Source organism: Mobula birostris, chromosome 14, assembly GCF_030028105.1.
Source record: "Mobula birostris isolate sMobBir1 chromosome 14, sMobBir1.hap1, whole genome shotgun sequence".
Taxonomy (NCBI): domain Eukaryota; kingdom Metazoa; phylum Chordata; class Chondrichthyes; order Myliobatiformes; family Myliobatidae; genus Mobula; species Mobula birostris.
Window position 1 is genome coordinate 98,071,528 of NC_092383.1, and position 21,681 is coordinate 98,093,208.

A 21,681-nucleotide genomic window follows, 5' to 3' on the forward strand; every position below is an offset into this window, starting at 1 on the left:
TAGATGTTGTCTGCATGGACCTTAGCAATTGATGGCAAAGTGGACAGTGAAAACAATTATTGAGCTTGATCAGCTGGGGAAGTGGGCTGAAGAATCACGAATGGTGGTTAGTTTAGGGAAGTATAAAGTATTGCTTATTGGTAAGTCACACAGAGGCAGGACATACACATCAAATGGTCGGCTCTGGAGTGTGTTATGGAACTGAGCGAGCAAGGGACACAGGTCCATAGTTCCCATAATTCCCTGAAAGTGACAACACAGGTAGACAGGATGATGAACATTGAATAAGATGGAAATTGAGATTTATTTGTTATTAATCGCGTTTATTGAAACATACAGTGAAATGCACCATTTAGGTTAACAACCAACACAACATGAGGATGTGCTGAGGGCAGCCCGCAAGTGTCGCCACAAGTTCTGGCGACAATATTGCATGCCCATAATGTCTTGTAGAACAACATGTAACCAACATAGAACTGGGAAAAACAACAAAAAAAACCCTTTCCCAACCCCCACTCCCACACACAGACAGGTTTCCCTCCCCAGGGCAGACCACCTCGTGGCCTCTGACAGCCAGACTGTGTCCCCAGACTCTCAGACATGGAAACTCTGATCTTTGGGCTTCAACACCAGGACTCACCAATCAAGAGCCGCTGACCTCAGGACTTGCTGAATGACCTTGGACCTCCAATCCTGGGACTCACTGACCTCGGGAATCACTGGCCCTTGTTCTTGGGGATCACTAACCTCTAACCTCAGAGCAGCCCGAACTGATTGTCCAGTTCCTTCCCCTAACTCCTCGCTTTCTGCCCTTGACCTCTCACTCCCCTCACCAGGTCACTACTGCTAACCTAGCCTGAAACTTCCCACCCTGTCACCATTAACTGTCCCTGCGAACCTAAACCACAAAGTGACAGGAGCATCACAACTCAGTGCCACCTTGTAAAAAATAATGAGAGCAGTCGTGATGTCATTTTACACCTGGACAAGTCATAGGTGAGACCTTTTCCGGCCATTACGCCACATCCTGGCTGTGAACCAGTGTTGAGGGTTGATTGCCTGAGGTGGGGTAGCAGTGAGAAGATGGACGCTGGGCACAAACTCAATTTTTCAATTAATAATAAACTACTGGATAAGTGGGTGTCAACAGGCCAATTTTAGACAGGGAAAGTTACAGACAAGGGGGATTATGGACTGGGGAAGTGGGTACAGACGGTTCGATTACTGATGGGGTTGTGGCTGCAGACGGGTCAATTGCGGATGGGGGAGTGGGTGCACACAGGTCGATTACTGATGGGGTTGTGGGTGCAGATGGGTCTATTATGGATGGGGTTGTGGGTGCAGACAGGTTAATTACAAACGGGGGTTGTGGGTGCAGACAGGTTAATTACAAACGGGGGTTGTGGGTGCAGACAGTTCGATTACTGATGGGGTTGTGGCTGCAGACGGGTCGATTACAGACTGGGAAGTGTGTGAAGATGGGTTGATTACAAACGGAGGATGTGGGGGCATACGGGTCCATTACAAACGGGGAATGTTGGGGCAGGTAGGTCGATTATGGGCTAGGGAGTGTGTGCAGATGGGTCGATGAAAGACAGGGTTGTGGGTGCAGACAGGTTGATTATGGACAGAGGTGTGGGTACACATGGGATGATTACGGACAGGGGCGTTTGTACAGATGGAGCTCACAAACAAAGTCGATAAACTAATATCCAACACTTACAAAGTCCAGCAGGAATGTGCAGCCACATTGTTGTCCCATTAGTCCCACCACAACCTTCAACTTCCCGACACAAATCCCACAAACCTTTCCACAACTTGAAAAACCTCGATTCCTATGATGAACACACACAATAGCACCAATACTAGCACACCAACGTTCCTGCCAGTGGTGGTCTGATCAAGGACCCCACCTCACTCCTCACGGGCTTTACTACAGCTATCAGAAAATACTGGACAGCCGCAAATAGACTCAGAAGTCGACATGCCAAAACAGCGCAAATTCTGCACCCATGGGGCATTCGACAAACCCCAGCTTTCCCCTGTGGTGCCACGTCCCAGGACACACTCCACCTGGTCCCAACATGCCCTCTCAACAAAGTCCAAGACGGCTTTGCTGTGGTCCATTGAGTTGGAGGACTGGCTTGACAGAAACCAATTAGACGTGTGAAGAGAAAAACAGCTGCCATACGAAACAACATCAACAGCCACAACCACGGGACACAGTGAATCCCCAATATCTCCCTACCCACCCTCGGCTCCCCTCGAGGGTCAGTGCCATCCTTGTGCCTGAGCGAAGGGAGGTAGGGTCCATCCTAGACTGCGGGACGTTATCTACGGGCTGCTTCTTCTCCAGCCGATCCAGGGGGTGGTCTGGCACGGAACGTGACTGCAGCGTACACTGTGTGGGGAGTCTCGGGGTGAACCTCAGGATCAACAAACTGCAACAGAAGGAAAGCCTGTCAGTCTCACACCAGTTCAGGGTTACACAGAGAAGGACATGGAGGCAGGGACAAAGATAGAGAGGACTTCAAGGAGATGGAACACCCAGAGTTAGGAGACACGGGACTGGACATACGGAGAGATGGACAGGGCACATCGGGAGAAAAACAAATGCAGAGAAACACACAACGGGACACAGACTCAATAGTTCCAGTCACCCCCACATCACCAATCACAAAGTCCAAACACCGACACTGACCCAACATCAACACAACTTTCTATCTGAACAAACTGCTGACCAGTACAAACATTACATCCCGGTCTGATCATCAGAAATTACACAGAACTGGACATTAATGCAGAAGATTGTGCAGATGCTGGAAATGCACATAGCCGGACACAAACTGCTGGACGATCTCTGCAGGTCAGGCAACATCCATGGAAATGAAAAAAAAACAGTTGATGTTTCAGTCCGAGACCCTTCATCAGAACTGAGCCATATATGGGGTGGACGACAGTGCATCCCAGTGGCTGGGTGTGTGGGGACAGTGTACCCCAGTGACTGGGTATGTGGGGGGACAGTGTACTCCAGTGACTGTGTGGGGGGGACAGTGTACCCCAGTGACTGGGTATGTGGGGGGACAGTGTACTCCAGTGACTGTGTGGGGGGGACAGTGTACCCCAGTGACTAGATGGGAGGAAGTGTACCCCAGTGACTGGTCATGTTGGGGACAGTGTACACCAGTGACTGGGTGTGTGATGGGTACAGTGTACCCAGGTGACTGGGTGTGTGGGGTAGTGTACCCCAGTAACTGGGTGGGGGGACAGTGTACCCCAGTGACTGGTTTGGGGGGACAGTGTACCCCAGTAACCTGGTGTGGGGAGGACAGTGTACCCCAGTGACTGGGTGTGTGTGGGACAGGTTCCGACAGCGACTGGATATGTGGGGGACAGTGTACCTCAGTGACTGGGTGTGTGGGGAGACAGTGCACCCCAGTGACTGGGCATGTGTGGGGGACAGTTCACTCCAGTGACTGGGCCTGTGGGGGACAGTGCACCCCAGTGACTGGGTGTGGCAGACAGTGTGCCCCAGTGACTGGGTGTGTGGGGGGGACAGTGCACCCCCTGGTGACAGGGTGTGTGTGGGACAGTTTCCCACAGTGACTGGATGTGTGGAGACAGTGTATCCCAGTGACTGGGTGTGTGGGGAGACAGTGCACCGCAGTGACTGGACATGTGTGGGGGACAGTTCACTCCAGTGACTGGGCCTGTGGGGGACAGTGCACCCCAGTGACTGGGTGTGGCAGACAGTGTGCCCCAGTGACTGGGTGTGTGGGGGGGACAGTGCACCCCCTGGTGACAGGGTGTGTGTGGGACAGTTTCCCACAGTGACTGGATGTGTGGAGACAGTGTATCCCAGTGACTGGGTGTGTGGGGAGACAGTGCACCCCAGTGACTGGACATGTGTGGGGGACAGTTCACTCCAGTGACTGGGCCTGTGGGGGACAGTGCACCCCAGTGACTGGGTGTGTGAGGGGACAGTGTACCTCAGTGACTGGCTGTGGCAGACAGTGTGCCCCAGTGACTGGGTGTGTGGGGGGGACAGTGCACCCCCTGGTGACAGGGTGTGTGTGGGACAGTTTCCCACAGTGACTGGATGTGTGGAGACAGTGTATCCCAGTGACTGGGCATGTGTGGGGGACAGTTCACTCCAGTGACTGGGCCTGTGGGGGACAGTGCACCCCAGTGACTGGGTGTGTGAGGGGACAGTGTACCTCAGTGACTGGCTGTGGCAGACAGTGTGCCCCAGTGACTGGGTGTGTGGGGGGGACAGTGCACCCCCTGGTGACAGGGTGTGTGTGGGACAGTTTCCCACAGTGACTGGATGTGTGGAGACAGTGTATCCCAGTGACTGGGCATGTGTGGGGGACAGTTCACTCCAGTGACTGGGCCTGTGGGGGACAGTGCACCCCAGTGACTGGGTGTGTGAGGGGACAGTGTACCTCAGTGACTGGCTGTGGCAGACAGTGTGCCCCAGTGACTGGGTGTGTGGGGGGGACAGTGCACCCCCTGGTGACAGGGTGTGTGTGGGACAGTTTCCCACAGTGACTGGATGTGTGGAGACAGTGTATCCCAGTGACTGGGTGTGTGGGGGGACAGTTCACCCTAGTGACTGGGCCTGTGGGGGACAGTGCACCCCAGTGACTGGGTGTGTGAGGGGACAGTGTATGCCAGTGACTGTGTGGGGGGGCAGTGTACCCCAGTGACTGGCTGTGGCAGACAGTGTGCCCCAGTAACTGGGTGTGGGGACAATGTACCCCAGTTACTGGGTGTGTGTGGGACAGTGTACCTCGGTGACTGGGTGAGTGGGGACAGTGTACTCCAGTAACTGGATGTGGGGGGAACAGTGCATCCCGATGACAGGGTGCATGTGGGGCAGTTTCCCACAGTGACTGGATGTATGGGGGACAGTGTACCTCAGTGACTGGGTGTGTGGGGGGATAGTGCACCCCAGTGACTGGGTGTGTGGGGGGATAGTGCACCCCAGTGACTGGGTGTGTGGGACGACAGTGCCCGCTGCTGACTGGGTGTTTGGGGACAGTGCACCCCAGTGACTGGGTGTGTGAGGGGACAGTGTATGCCATTTACTGTGTGGGAGGGGACAGTGTACCTCAGTGACTGGCTGTGGCAGACAGTGTGCCCCAGTGACTGGGTGTGGGGGGGACAGTGCACCCCCTGGTGACAGGGTGTGTGTGGGACAGTTTCCCACAGTGACTGGATGGGTGGGGACAGTGTATTCCAGTGACTGTGTGTGCGTGGGAGACAGTGCACCCCAATGTATATGGGGGGGACAGTGTACCCCAGTGACTGGGTGTGTGGGGGACAATTCAGCCCAGTTACTGGGTGTGGGGTGTGGGGTACAGTGTATGCAAGTGACTGGGCGCATGAGGGGGTTGATGTGCCCTGACAACTGGGCACGTGGGGGTGGGGTGGGGGTGGTGTTGGGCATGTGGAGTGATTGGTTGGTATGGCACGGTGATGGGTGATGGTGATGCTGATGGTGGTGTCAGTGGCCTGAGTGATTCAGGCTGCCTGTTCCCTGTCTCTGGCTTATCATGTCTGCCATTACCCTCTCGTTCCCCTTGGGGGGCTGCTGGCCAGTGCGACTCTTTGCATTCCACCGAATATTTGCGTAAACAGTGTTCTCCGCTGCCGGGTCTGCGGGACAGAAAGTAGAGGTGAGAGGCTCCATACGGAAACCCTTCCCCACTGTACCTTATCTCACCCCTCCCTCCAATGTCATCATTTTCCTCGACCTACCCTGCCCCACCCATTCTCCCTCCCTCCCCACAACCACCAGCCTCACGGATTGGATCCACTTGCCTTCAGTGCCTGAAGACGTTTCTTTTCCAGCAGCTCTTCTCCTCCACGTGACCAAGAGAATCACAATGAGAGTGGAGACCAGGAGGGCCCCCACTATGGACAGTCCGATCACCAGGGTCAGTCTCGAGGACACAGGATCTGCATCTGGGAAGCAGAGAGGACTCTGTGATTAATCCCAACCTCACATTCCCAGAGACGCAGAACCAATGGATTCATTCCATCCCATCTCAGGCCCGATAATATTCTTTGTTTCCCAAACACTGTACATCAATCGCCTCCAATCACCCCATCTCATTCCGTTCTCCTATCCCCTCAATCCCCCGCCATTCCCCTCGCATCACTCCCCTCCAACCCCTCCTACACTATGGTGCTCCCATGATACACAAAGAGAGATTTTAGACTAATTTATTTTTCTTTTCAAATCTTCTTATTGTTATATTATACAAAAAAAATGAGTACATTGAAGTAACAACACTTACAATGTCTCAAAAAAGACATTATCTTAAAGACTGAAAAAAAATTGTGATAACAAAAAAAACCTACTAAGCAGAAAAAGTGGGGGAAAGAACCCATTAGGTGTTCAACCCCGGAGCCATGCCTCATATAAAAAGCTTCTAAAGATAAACATCAAACTGCCAGCAAGAAAAGAAAATATACCAAAAAAATTTACAATTAGATCGTGGAAAAAATCTATCAATTAGCTCAAATGATAATAACGAGCAAATAAGCCCCATCTTTTCTGAAAATCAAACAAAGGTTCAAAGGTTCGACTTCTAATTTTCTCCAAACTAAGACATAGCATCACTTGAGAGAACCATTGTGACAAATTGGGAGCTGATGTATCCTTCAACTTCAACAAAATGGCCCTCCTAGCTATCAATGTACCAAATGCAATAACATTTTGGTCAGACACAGAAATACCATGAATATTTTGAGGAATTATTCCAAAAAGCACAGTTAATTTATTAGGTTGCAGATAAATTTTAAGTGCTTTAGAAATTGTTGAAAAAACTGACTTCCAGAACTGTTCCAATAAAGAACAAGACCAAAACATATGTGTCAGTGTAGCTATCTCAGTTTTACATCTATCACAATAATTATCAACATTAGAAAATATTTTAGAAAGTCTCTCTTTCGTCAAGTGATAACGATGTACAATTTTAAATTGAATCAATGAATGGCTCGCGCAAATTGAAGAAGAGTTAACCAACTTCAAAATCCGCATCCAATCCTCCGTCATAAAAGTCAAATTAAGGTTCTTTTCCCAATCCTGTTTAATCTTAGATAAAGGACCCTTGATCGAAGGGTTCATACTCTAACAGGTCAGGATTTGTGACGGTGATTAAGGAAATGGCCGGGGAATTACACAAATACTTGTCTGTATTCCCAAACAAAAGCACAAACTATCCCAGACACACTGAAGACCCAGTGGCCTATTGATGGTATTTGTAATGGAAACTCAAACACACCAATGCAGCTGTTCTGACCACATGGACAGTTATCTTGTCAGACACACCCTTCGATCAATCTGATAATAATGTTCCAGAAAGTCGAAGATATGTATTTGATCTTTTATTAGCAACTGACAAAATATACGAGGCAGAGGAATGAAAAGTGAGGGAGTAGCATTGCTTGTTAGGGAAAATATTACAGCAGTGCTCAGGCAGGACAGATTAGAGCGCTTGTCTACTGAGTCCTTATGGGTGGAGCTGAGAAACAGGAAAGGTATGGCCACATTAGTGGGATTGTATTACAGACCACCCAATAGTCAACGAGAATTGGAAGAGCAAATCTGCAGAGAGATAGCAGGCAACTGCAGGAAACATAAAGTTGTGGTGATAGGGGATTTTAATTTTCCATATATTGATTGGGACTCCCATACTGTTAGGGGTGTAGATGGTTTAGAGTTTGTAAAATGTGTTCAGAAAAGTTTTCTAAATCAATATATAGAGGGACCAACTAGAGCGGATGAAATATTGGATCTCCTGTTAGGAAACGAGTTAGGACAAGTGACGGAGGTCTATGTAGGGGAGCACTTTGGTTCCAGTGATCATAACACCATTAGTTTCAACTTGATCATGGACAAGGATAGATCTGGTCCTAGGGTTGAGGTTCTGAACTGGAAGGCGGCCAAATTTGAAGAAATGAGAGAGGATCTGAAAAGCGTAGATTAGGACAGGTTGTTCTCTGGCAAAGATGTGATCGGTAGGTGGGAAGCCTTCAAAGGGGAAATCTTGAGAGTGCAGAGTTTGTATGTTCCTGTCAGGATTAAAGGTAAAGTGAATAGGAATAAGGAACCTTGGTTCTCAAGGGATATTGCAACTCTGATAAAGAAGAAGAGGGAGTTGTATGACATGTATAGGAAACAGGGAGTAAATAAGGTGCTTGAGGAGTATAAGAAGTGCAAGAAAATATTTAAGAAGGAAATCAGGAGGGCTAAAAGAAGACATGAGGTTGCCTTGGCAGTCAAAGTGAAGGATAATCCAAAGATCTTTTACAGGTATATTAAGAGCAAAAGGATTGTAAGGGATAAAATTGGTCCTCTTGAAGATCAGAGTGGTCGGCTATGTGCAGAACCAAAGGAAATGGGGGAGATCTTAAGTAGGTGTTTTGCGTCTGTATTTACGAAGGAAACTGGCATGAAGTTTATGGAATTAAGGGAAACAAGTAGTGAGATCATGGAAACTGTACAGATTGAAAAGGAGGAGGTGCTTGCTGTCTTGAGGTAAATTAAAGTGGATGAATCCCCAGGACCTGACAGGTGTTCCCTCGGACCTTGAAGGAGACTAGTGTTGAAATTGCAGGGGCCCTGGCAGAAATATTTAAAATGTCGCTGTCTACAGGTGAGGTGCCGGAGGATTGGAGAGTGGCTCATGTTGTTCCATTGTTTAAAAAAGGATTGAAAAGTAATCCGGGAAATTATAGGCCAGTAAGTTTAACGTCGGTAGTAGGTAAGTTATTGGAGGGAGTACTAAGAGACAGAATCTACAAACATTTGGATAGACTGGGACTTATTAGGGAGAATCAACATGGCTTTGTGCGTGGTAGGTCATGTTTGACCAATCTATTGGAGTTTTTCGAGGAGGTTACCAGGAAAGTGGATGAAGGGAAGGCAGTGGATATTGTCTACATGGACTTCAGTAAGGCCTTTGACAAGGTCCCTCATGGGAGGTTAGTTAGGAAAATTCAGTCGCTAGGTATACATGGAGAGGTGGTAAATTGGATTAGACATTGGCTCAATGGAAGAAGCCAAAGAGTGGTAGTAGAGAATTGCTTCTCTGAGTGGAGGCCTGTGACTAGTGGTGTGCCACAGAGATCAGTGCTGGGTCCATTGTTATTTGTCATCTATATCAATGATCTGGATGATAATGTGGTAAATTGGATCAGCAAATTTGCTGATGATACAAAGATTGGAGGTGTAGTAGACAGTGAGGAAGGTTTTGAGAGCCTGCAGAGGGACTTGGACCAGCTGGAAAAATGGGCTGAAAAATGGCAGATGGAGTTTAACACAGACAAGTGTGAGGTATTGCACGTTGGAAGGACAGACCAAGGTAGAACATACAGGGTTAATGGTAAGGCACTGAGGAGTGCAGTAGAACAGAGGGATCTAGGAATACAGATACAAAATTCCTTAAAAGTGGTGTCACAGGTAGGTAGGGTCGTAAAGAGAGCTTTTGGTACATTGGCCTTTATTAATCGAAGTATTGAGTATAAGAGCTGGAATGTTATGATGAGGTTGTATAAGGCATTGGTGAGGCCGAATCTGGAGTATTGTGTTCAGTTTTGGTCACCAAATTACAGGAAGGATATAAATAAGGTTGAAAGAGTGCAGAGAAGGTTTACAAGGATGTTGCCGGGACTTGAGAAACTCAGTTACAGAGAAAGGTTGAATAGGTTAGGACTTTATTCCCTGGAGTGTAGAAGAATGAGGGGAGATTTGATAGAGGTATATAAAATTATGATGGGTATAGACAGAGTGAATGCAAGCAGGCTTTTTCCACTGAGGCAAGGGGAGAAAAGAAACAGAGGACATGGGTTAAGGGTGAGGGGGGAAAAGTTCAAAGGGATCATTAGGGAGGGCTTCTTCACACAGAGAGTGGTGGGAGTATGGAATGAGCTGCCAGGCGAGGTGGTAAATGCAGGTTCTTTTTTAACATTTAAGAATAAATTGGACAGATACATGGATGGGAGGTGTGTGGAGGGATATGGTGCGTGTGCAGGTCAGTGGGACTAGGCAGAAAATGGTTCGGCACAGCCAAGAAGGGCCAAAAGGCCTGTTTCTCTGCTGTACTTTTTCTGTGGTTTCTATGGTTTCTATACAATCTTGGAGCAATGTAATTAAATGCAGTCCCCAGCTATAAACTGCCGACAACAAAGTCTGAACATATATCTAAACCCTTCATTTTCACCACACCCTCCCACGTGAATAGCTACCATGACAAACATAATAACCGTGCAACACGGGCTACAATGCTGATTAAAATAGATGCCTGGTGTCTACAGTATTAATACAGATGGATAAATACCACGGTCACAACAATCTAATCACAGAGCTTGGGTGAGGGATCTGCTGGGGTACTGAATGACCTAGCTATCATCTTCCAAACATTTACAGGTTCTGGAACGGTTCCGCTGACTGGAAAGAATTTAATGTCACTGTTTCAGAAAGGAGACAGACATAGAGAGAACAAACAGGGAACTACTGACCTGTTGGGTTGACTCTGGAAGTTGGCACAGTGGTGGAATCTGTGATAATGAATGTGATATCAGGATATTTAGAAAATATTTCCATGACTGGACAAAGATACTATGTTTTGTAACTTCAAAACATTAAATGAATTCTAAGAAACTCATGGGAGTCAGAAAATACGGCTGTAACATCATATTTACTTTAAGTGAGGCACGCACGTATCATGTGGTAGCGTAAATGACATATAATCTGTAATTAATTAAGTGAAGAAGAATGCTTAATCAAACTATATATATGTATATATAGCCCCCCCGGCCAGCCTCAGGGTCGCTCGGCTCGCTGTCGCCAAGGGAAACAACCCTCGGCCCCGCCAAACTGGATAATTCGTTTGTGTGGTTGCTGTGTGATGTACCCCACCCCACCCAAATAACAGACAATACACCAGATACGATTAAATGATTTACAGTTTATAGATATTACTGGAACTATATAATCAATAGAGCATAAAATATAAAAGGAAAATAAAAGGTGCCACACTTATCAAAGTTCAATCATTTCGTGCACAAGCAGTTGGAGCTCAGGACCCTTCTTCTTCACCCTGCAATCCTTCGGACCACCTTGACCGGCCGCCTGGGACCAACAACGGTGGTCGACCAGATGCTCCACACGAGTCCGTCTCCATCTCCCCTCCTCGCCGAACACCCCGCTCAGGGTCTGACCCCGTTAGCGGACTCACAGCACCTGGTCCATCCTCTGTCTCTCTCTCCCGCCTTCTCCCCCAAAACCCCGCGCATACAAAAACTTCCAGATACACCAAAAATATAACAACCATTGCAATTAGTTCATAACACCTTATCAGTAACGTGATTCAACAAACTGCTAGCGGGAGGGACTTTCTCAGCATTTAACATAACAAAGAAGCATTCCCAAGTATAACATAACAAAGAAGCCATTTTAATTAGCCTACGCAGTAACATAAAAGACGAAATCCCCTTACATGTACAAACAGAAGATTACTCAAATATTACTGAAATATTAAATACACAGCACCCCTCCCTGTTCATCTATGAACTTCAACTCAAAAGAGAAGGCATTCCAACAATATTCTCAGTACATTATATAATACAACTACTATATGCAGACATTAGCAGAGTAAAGTTTACATTCTCTTATTCGGGCTTAAAGATTTACTTGCTGTGGAGGATTCGTTATTCTTGTGGGATAGTGTTTTTCCTGATGGGGGGGGGTCACTCTGCTTAACAGGTGAGACTTGTGGCTGTGAAACAATCTCAGGCTCTGGGGCTCTGTCAGTGCTCATTGTGGGAGTGGACTCTGGGACTGCAGGGAGTGGTTCTGATAGCGGTAGCCAACTTTCTTCTCTAAATATTGACTCTGCTCTCCTCAAATGATCAATACGTCATCTCCAGATGATATCAGACTCAACTTCCATTTGTGTAGGAGAGTGAAACATAGAAAACTTACAGCACAATACAGGCCCTTCGGCCCACAATGCTGGGCCGAACATATTCTTACTTTAGAAATTACTTAGGGTTACCCATAGCCCTCTATTTTTCTAAGCTGCATGTACCTATCCAGGTGTCTCTTAAAAGACCCTATCGTATCCGCATCCATCACCATCGCTGGCAGCCCATTCCATGCACTCACCACCTTCTGCCTAAAATCTTGCCCCTGACATCTCCTGTGTATCTACTTCCAAGCACCTTAAAGCTGTGACCTCTCGTGTTAGCCATTTCAACCCTGGGAAAAAGCCTCTGACTATCCACAAGATCAATGCCTCTCATCATCTTATACATCTCTATCAGGTCAACCCTCATCCTCCGTCGCTCCAAGGATAAAAGGCCAAGTTCACTCAACCTATTCTCATAAGGCATGTTACCCAATGCAAGCAACGCCCTTTCTATAGTTTCCACATCCTTCCTGTAGTGAGGTGACCAGAACTGAGCACAGTACTCCAAGTGGGGTCAGACCAGGGTCCCATATAGCGGCAACATCACCTCTTGGCTCTTGAACTCAATCCCACAGTTGATGAAGGCCAATGCACCGTATGCCTTCTTAACCACAGTCAACCTGCACAGCAGCTTTGAGTGCTCTATGGACTCGGACCCCAAGATCCCTCTGATTCTCCACACTGCCAAGAGTCTTACCATTAATACTATATTCTGCCATCATATTTCACCTAAAAAAATGAACCACCTCACACTTGGTTGAACTCCAACTGCCACTTCTCAACCCAGTTTTGCATGCAACCTACGTCCCTCTGTAACCTCTGACAGCCCTCCACAATATCCACAACACCTCCAACATTTGTGTCATCAGCAAAATTACTAACCCATCCCTCCACTTCCTCATCCAGGTTATTTATAAAAATCACGAAGAGAAGTGGTCCAAAAACAGACCCCTGAGGCACACCACTAGTCACCGACCTCCATGCAGAATATGACCCGTCTACAACCACCATGCAGAATATGACCATTCTGCAACCAGGTTCTGGAGTGGTCTAGTTCTGTCCTTAATCTTTCCAAATATCCACTTTTGATCACCTCTGTAGTTTATGCCCATCTAGTCTATACCAAAAACATTTAAACATCGACCTGCACGGGGACCCTAGTCCTCCACACCCCTACCATCCATGTACCTAATCCAAAATTCTCATAGACATTCAAGGGGAGGAGAAGATGGCGGCGCGACGCAGCTTGCAGCGGCCACTTCGGTGAATTATATCTGTTATTTGTCAAGTAGGGTGCTGTGCACAATCCTGATTTGATGGAGACGGACGTGAGAGCACAGAGGAACATCTGGTGAAACTTCTGAAATGCCTGCTTCGCTGCTGCTGCTACTGTGTGATCCATGTGTCGATGACTAACTGTTCTGGAGTTGCAGTCATAGAATCACAGGGTCATGCAGAAGTACAGCACAGGAACAAGCCCTTCAGCCCATCCAGTCCATGCCAAAAACATTTAAACATCTACCTGCACTGGGACCCTAGCTCTCCATACCCCTACCATCCATGCACCTATCCAAACTTCTCATAGATATTCAAATTGAGCTCACATGCACCCCTCATTCCGGCAGCTCATTCCACACACTCATCACCCTCCATGTGAAGAGGTTTTCCCTCATGTTCCCTGTAAACTTTTCACCTTTCACCTTTAACCCATCACCTCTGGCTGTAGTCCCACCCAATCTCAGTGGGACAAGCCTGCTTGCGTTAACCCTATCTCTACCCCTCAGAATTTTGTATATAAGATGATGAGAGGCATTGATTGTGTGATAGCCAGAGACTTTTCCCCAAGTTTGAAATGGCTAGCACAAGGAGGCATAGTCTTAAGGTGCTTGGAAGTAGGTACAAAGGGGATGTCAGAGTAAGTTTTTCCACGCAGAGTGTAATACACTGCCAGTGAAGGTGGTAGAGGTGGATACAACAGAGTTTTTTGAGAGATTCTTAGATTGGTACATGGAGCTTAGAGAAATATAGGGCAATGCCGTAAGGAAATTCAAGACTGTTTCTAGAGTAGGTTGCATGGTGGGCGTAACATTGTGTGCCGAAGGGCCTGTAGTGTGCTGTAGATTTCTGTGTTCTATGTTCTATGCCCTTTGTTCTCTCGCAAATCTCTTCTCAATCTTCTATGTTCTGAGAACCTATTCAATCTTTCCTTATAAGTCAGGTACTACAGATCCGGCGACATCCTTGTAAATTTTCTCTGCACTCTTTCATACTTACTAAAATCTTTCCTATAGATAGGTGACCAAAACTGCAAATAATACTCCAAATTAGGCCTCACCACTGTCTTATACAATTTCAACGTAACATCCCATATCCTGCACTCAATACTTTGATTTATGAAGGTCAATGTGCCAAAAGCTGTGATGCCGCTTTCAATGAATTATGGGGCTTTGTTCCACCACACTCCTCAGTGGGCTACAATAGTCCTTTAAGAGGTTCTTAGATGGGTACATAGAGCTTAAAAAATAGACATGACCTACCATGCAGAAAGCCATACCAACTATCCGTAATCAGTCCTTGTCTATCCAAGTACTTACATAACCAGTCCCTCAGAATACCTTCCAATAACTTTCCCACATCTGATGTCAGACTCACTGGCCTATAATTTCCTGGTATATGTTCAGTGCCTTTCTTAAACAGTGGAACAACACTGGCTATCCTCCTGTCCTCTGGTACCTCTCCTGTCACTAACCATGTTTTAGATACCTCTGCTAGGGCACCGGCAATTTCTGCACTTGCCTCCTGTCGAGCCCAAGCAAACACTTTGTCAGTCTTTGTGAAGAGGCTTCTCAATAGACCAACAGTGTAGAGTCTGCAGTGGAGGCTATCAGGAACACTTCAAGTCACATTGTAGCTGCATTCACCACTACCAAGAAATTTGTGCCCATGAATGATCTGGCAAAAGCCACATGAATCCACTGTTAGGGCAATGCAGGCCATTCCCAAGGATGCTGGTGTGCAGCTCTTGGCATCTTCTGGATATGTTGGCATCCTGTACAGTCCATGGTTACTTGCTCAATCTGCTAATGTATCCTAGACCACCAGACAAAGATTCAAGCCAATGCTTTCATTTTCACCACACCTAGATGACTGGCATGTATCTCCTCCAACACTTTAGCTCTCAGCTTTGATAGTACAACAGCTCTCAATCCTCAATGGTAACCTCTGCTCTACAGTACACGACCAGGTAGTGTCAGAGAGCAGGATAGATCGAGACTGAAGGTCCTCTACTCTGTCCTGTCACTCACTCCTGGGACAGGGTAACCACCCTCCTCTCTAAATCCCAACTTCTTCCTCTGATGCTCACCAAATGTGTGCAGTTTGCAGATCTCCCACAACCGAATCTGCGCTGTGCCCACACTGACGGGATTCTTGGCTTCACACCTGTACACAAGGTCCATGCTCTCTGGTGTGTGATAAATCTCCAATGTCTCTCCAATTCCCCAGAGGTTATGGGTTCTGTCGGTCACCACAGCTTCTTCGCCCCTCCACCATCTGAAGCTGGTGTTGTCACCTGAAGTCACCGAGCAGGTCAGGATGAAGTTACAGACTCCAGTATTATTTTGAACTTTGATGTTTGTTCCTGACACCGGCTCTGTGACGGAGAGTTGAAAGACGAGTAAAGGAGATCTTCGTGGACCCCTTGAGGATCAAAGTAAACTCTAAACTGATCCCCGCTCATTTCCACCCACCAGTTTAACTTTCCCTTCACCCTTCAGTTCCTGCTGGAGAAAATTCCCACATGTGTCCTGCTCATATACTGCTTTTGACACTTTACGACTGACTCAAACAAGAAATTAAATATAAATAACCTCGAAGTTAACCTTAAATGAATTCTGACTGCCAAACCCCTTTGCACCTCCAATATCTGAATTCTCTTCCCAAGCAGAATTACTAAATCATTGTGTAATGCTGAAAAAGGGTAATTTCACAGGTTCATCTGTCCCTCAACCTATCTTGGTTTTGGCTACAAATTTGGTGACAACGCCATCTTTTAAATACCATTGTATTTCAGGGAACACAAGGAGAAGATTCTTCACGTAGAGGGTGGTGAGAGTATGGAATGAGCTGCCAGCACAAGTGGTGGATGCAATTTTGATTTGAATTTTTAAGAGAAATTTGGATAGGTACATGGATAGGAGGGGTGTGGAGGGCTATAGCCTGGGTACAGATCAATGGGACCAGGCTGCTTTGTCATGGACTAGATGGGCTGAAGGTCTTCTTTCTGTGCTGTAGTGTTCTATGGCTCCATGACTCTATTTCCTTCATCCATTTCATTCTAAAGTGAAATATCTTCATGCCTAAAGTGAAAATTTGTCACAACACTGAACTCTGAGGCACTCCACTCAAAACTGACAGCCTTCCTGAAAAGGGCCCCATTTGTCCCCACTCACACACCCCTGCCAGTCAGCCAATCTTCTATCCATGCTGGTACCTTGCCTCTAACACCAAGTTCTCTGATGTATAAACACAAGAAATTCTGTGGATACTGGAAATCCAAAGCAACATACACAAAATCTGGTGGAACTCAGCAGGTCTGGCAGCAGCTATGAAAATAAATAAATATTGCCCTGATTCAGGTGGAACAGTGAGTCACGGGGCACAACTACTTCTTGGGAGACTCAAGACTGCAGATGCTCCAATGTGTAGTCACACCAGCAGCTGTAGATCAGATAGTATCAACTGAGAGAAATTGACAGACAGTGGTACATATTTGCTGGAAGAGCAATAGAGAAATTACGCTTGCAGAGGGCTCGGTGCAATGAGAGGGTGACGCAGGTTAGCCGGGTGGAATCACCAGAGAGATGACGGATGCTGAAAACCTGGCACGACACACAAAATGCTGCAACAACTCAATGGGTCGGGCAGCATCTATGGAGGGAAATGGAACATGGACGTTTCGGCTCAAGACCCTTCATCAGACTGGTCAACCAGATAAGCCAAAGCCAATGGAATGAAAACACAAACAAGAGAGAATCTGCAGATGCTGGAAATCTGAGCAACACACACAAAATGCTGGAGGAACCCAGCAGGCCAGGCAGCATCTGTGGAAATGAGTAAACAGTCGATGTTTCAGGCTGATAGAACTATTGTTGGTAGAATCTCAGATGGTGACGAGAGGACGTACAGGAGCGAGATATGCCAACCAGTGGAGTGGTTCCACAGCAACAACCTGGCACTCAGTGTCAGTAAGACGAAAGAGCTGATTGTGGACTTCAAGAAGGGTAAGATGAAGGACCACATACCAATCCTCATAGAGGGATCAGAAGTGGAGAGAGTGAGCAGCTTCAAGTTCCTGGGTGTCAAGATCTCTGAGGATCTAACCTGGTCCCAACATATCGATGTAGTTACGTTTGTATAAAGAAGGCAAATCAGCGGCCATACTTTATTAGGAGTTTGAAGAGATTTGGCATGTCAACAAATACACTCAAAAACTTCTATAGTTGAACCGTGGAGAGCATTCTGACAGGCTGCATCACTGTCTGGTATGGAGGGGCTACTGCACAGGACCAAAAGAAGCTGCAGAAGGTTGTAAATCTAGTCAGCTCCATCTTGGGTAATCACCTACAAAGTACCCAGGACATCCTCAAGAAGCGGTGGCTCAGAAAGGCAGTGTCCATTATTAAGGACCTCCAGCACCCAGGGCATGCCCTTTTCTCACTGTTACCATCAGGAAGGAGGTACAGAAGCCTGAAGGCACACACTCAGTGATTCAGGAACAGCTTCTTCCCCTCTGCCATCCGATTCCGAAATGGACATTGAAGCTTTGGACACTACCTCACTTTTTTTTAATATGCAGTATTTCTGTTGTTGCACATTTTTTAATCTATTCAATATACATAATAGATTTCAAAGTTGCTGGTGAATGCAGCAGGCCAGGCAGCATCTCTAGGAAGAGGTACAGTCGACGTTTCAGGCCGAGACCCTTCGTCAGGACTAACTGAAGGAAGAGTGAGTAAGAGATTTGAAAGTGGGAGGGGGAGGGGGAGATCCAAAATGATAGGAGAAGACAGGAGGGGGAGGGATGGAGCCAACAGCTGGACAGGTGATAGGCAAAAGGGATATGAGAGGATCATGGGACAGGAGGCCCAGGGAGAAAGATGGGGGGGGAGGGGAAACCCAGAGGTTGGGCAAGGGGTATATTCAGAGGGACAGAGGGAGAAAAAGGAGAATGAGAGAAAGAATGTGTGTATAAAAATAAGTAACAGATGGGGTACGAGGGGGAGGTGGGGCATTAGCGGAAGTTAGAGAAGTCGATGTTCATGCCATCAGGTTGGAGGCTACCCAGACGGAATATAAGGTGTTGTTCCTCCAACCTGAGTGTGGCCTCATCTTTACAGTAGAGGAGGCCGTGGATAGACATGTCAGAATGGGAATGGGATGTGGAATTAAAATGTGTGGCCACTGGGAGATCCTGCTCTCTCTGGCAGACAGAGCGTAGGTGTTCAGCAAAGCGGTCTCCCAGTCTGCGTCGGGTCTCGCCAATATGTAAGGGGCCACATCGGGAGCACCGGACGCAGTATATCACCCCAGCCAACTCACAGGTGAAGTGTCGCCTCACCTGGAAGGACTGTTTGGGGCCCTGAATGGTGGTAAGGGAGAAAGTGTAAGGGCATGTGTAACACTTGTTCCACTTACACGGATAAGTGCCAGGAGGGAGATCAGTGGGGAGGGATGGGTGGTCGAATGAACAAGGGAGTTGTGTAGGGAGCGATCCCTGTGGAATGCAGGGGGGGGAGGGAAAGATGTGCTTAGTGGTGGGATCCCGTTGGAGGTGGCTGAAGTTACGGAGAATAATAAGTTGGTCCCGGAGGCTGGTGGGGTGGTAGGTGAGGACCAGGGGAACCCTATTCCTAGTGGGGTGGCGGGAGGATGGAGTGAGAGCAGATGTACGTGAAATGGGGGAGATGCGTTTAAGAGCAGAGTTGATAGTGGAGGAAGGGAAGCCCCTTTCTTTAAAAAAGGAAGACATTTCCCTCGTCCTAGAATGAAAAGCCTCATCCTGAGAGCAGATGCGGCGGAGACGGAGGAATTGCGAGAAGGGGATGGTGTTTTTGCAAGAGACAGGGTGAGAAGAGGAATGGGGGCCGGCGCTTTATTTTCACCATGGATGTCCCGTCCCTGGCCTCCACCGCTTTATTTTCACCATGGATGTCCCATCCCTAGCTCCCACCGCTTTATTTTCACCATGGATGTCCAGTCCCTGGCCCCCACCACTTTATTTTCACCATGGATGTCCCATCCCTGGCCCCCACAGCTTTATTTTCACCATGGATGTCCAGTCCCTGGCCCCCACCACTTTATTTTCACCATGGATGTCCCATCCCTGGCCCCCACAGCTTTATTTTCACCATGGATGTCCAGTCCCTGGCCCCCACCGCTTTAGTTTCACCATGGATGTCCAGTCCCTATATACTTCCATCCCCCTCAGGAAGGTCTCAAAGCTCTCCGCTTCTTTTTGGATTCCAGACGTAATCAGTTCCCCTCTACCACCACTCTGCTCCGTCTAGCGGAATTAGTCCTTACTCTTAATAATTTCTCCTTTGGCTCCTCCCACTTCCTCCAAACTAAAGGTGTAGCTATGGGCACCCGTATGGGTCCTAGCTATGCCTGCCTTTTTGTTGGTTTTGTGGAACAATCTATGTTCCGTGCCTATTCTGTTATCTGTCCCCCACTTTTCCTTCGCTACATCGATGACTGCATTGGCGCTGCTTCCTGCACACATGCAGAGCTCGTTGACTTTATTAACTTTGCCTCCAACTTTCACCCTGCCCTCAAGTTTACCTGGTCCATTTCCGACACCTCCCTCTCCTTTCTAGATCTTTCTGTCTCTGTCTCTGGAGACAGCTTATCCACTGAAGTCTACTAAAAGCCTACTGACTCTCACAGCTATCTGGATTATTCTTCTTCTCACCCTGTCTCTTGCAAAAACACCATCCCCTTCTCGCCATTCCTCCGTCTCCGCCGCATCTGCTCTCAGGATGAGGCTTTTCATTCTAGGACGAGGGAGATGTCCTCCTTTTTTAAAGAAAGGGGCTTCCCTTCCTCCACTATCAACTCTGCTCTTAAACGCATCTCCTCCATTTCACGTACATCTGCTCTCACTCCATCCTCCCGCCACCCCACTAGGAATAGGGTTCCCCTGGTCCTCACCTACCACCCCACCAGCCTCCGGGTCCAATATATAATTCTCCGTAACTTCCGCCACCTCCAACGGGATCCCACCACTAAACGCATCTTCCCCTCCCCACCTCTCTCTGCTTTCCGCAGGGATCGCTCCCTACGCGACTCCCTTGTTCATTCGTCCCCCCCATCCCTCCCCACTGATCTCCCTCCTGGCACTTATCCGTGTAAGCAGAACAAGTGCTACACATGCCCTTACACTTCCTCCCGTACCACCATTCAGGGCCCCAAGCAGTCCTTCCAGGTGAGGCGACACTTCACCTGTGAGTTGGCTGGGGTGATATACTGCGTCCGGTGCTCCCGATGTGGCCTCTTACATATTGACGAGACCCGACGCAGACTGGGAGACCGCTTTGCTGAACACCTACGCTCTGTCTGCCAGAGAAAGCAGGATCTCCCAGTGGCCACACATTTTAATTCCACATCCCATTCCCATTCTGACATGTCTATCCACAGCCTCCTCTACTGTAAAGATGAAGCCACACTCAGGTTGGAGGAACAACACCTTATATTCCGTCTGGGTAGCCTCCAACCTGATGGCATGAACATCGACTTCTCTAACTTCCGCTAATGCCCCACCTCCCCCTCGTACCCCATCTGTTACTTATTTTTATACACACATTCTTTCTCTCACTCTCCATTTTCTCCCTCTGTCCCTCTGAATATACCCCTTGCCCATCCTCTGGGTCCCCCCCCCCCATCTTTCTTCCCGGACCTCCTGTCCCATGATCCTCTCGTATCCCTTTTGCCTATCACCTGTCCAGCTCTTGGCTCCATCCCTCCCCCTCCTGTCTTCTCCTATCATTTTGGGTCTCCCCCTCCCTCTCCCACTTTCAAATCTCTTACTCACTCTTCCTTCAGTTAGTCCTGACGAAGGGTCTCGGTCTGAAACGTCGACTGTACCTCTTCCTAGAGATGCTGCCTGGCCTGCTGCGTTCACCAGCAACTTTTATGTGTGTTGCTTAAATTTACAGCATCTGCAGAATTCCTGTTGTTTACGTAATAGATTTACTTGTTTTATTATTATTTTTGTCTCTCTGCTAGATTATGTATTACATTGAACTGCTGCTGCTAAGTTAACAAATTTCACGTCACATGCTGGTGATAATAAACCTGATTCTGATTCTGATCAGGACTGGAAAAAAGATGAGAAGTTGGAGCAGGGAGGTGGGTGAGGGGAGAAAGAAGTAGAAGGATGCTGTTCGGCTCCAGGTTCTTGATTTAAGACTGTTTCTTAAGAACATACAGAGTGAATTGTCCCGCTGTATCAGGGATTTTTAATGCACATGTCACCTTTAAAACTTCATGCAATGCATATCAATTTAACGACATCAATGGAAAAGAGTACAGTCGATGTTTCAGGCCAAGACCCTTCTGTAGGACTGGAGAAAAGAAATGAGGAATACATTCAAAAGGTGGGGAGGGAGAGAGAAACACAAGGTGATAGGTGAAACCG

The 21,681-nt window shown here is 47.7% G+C and overlaps 1 protein-coding gene across 1 annotated transcript in view; it reads right to left on the bottom strand.

The window, feature by feature from the left end:
• Positions 1-302: 302 nt before the first annotated feature.
• The window catches only part of LOC140209582 (CD48 antigen-like), a 59,126-nt gene continuing 37,747 nt past the window's right edge, over positions 303-21,681 (bottom strand). Inside the window, exons 3-6 of the mRNA XM_072277852.1 lie at positions 10,534-10,572; positions 5,827-5,970; positions 5,573-5,661; positions 303-2,441 (exon numbers count right to left, since the gene is read on the bottom strand). Of these exons, the coding sequence (XP_072133953.1) occupies positions 2,331-2,441; positions 5,573-5,661; positions 5,827-5,970; positions 10,534-10,572 (383 nt within the window). The 3' untranslated portion in view covers positions 303-2,330. The remainder of the gene's footprint in view (positions 2,442-5,572; positions 5,662-5,826; positions 5,971-10,533; positions 10,573-21,681) is intronic.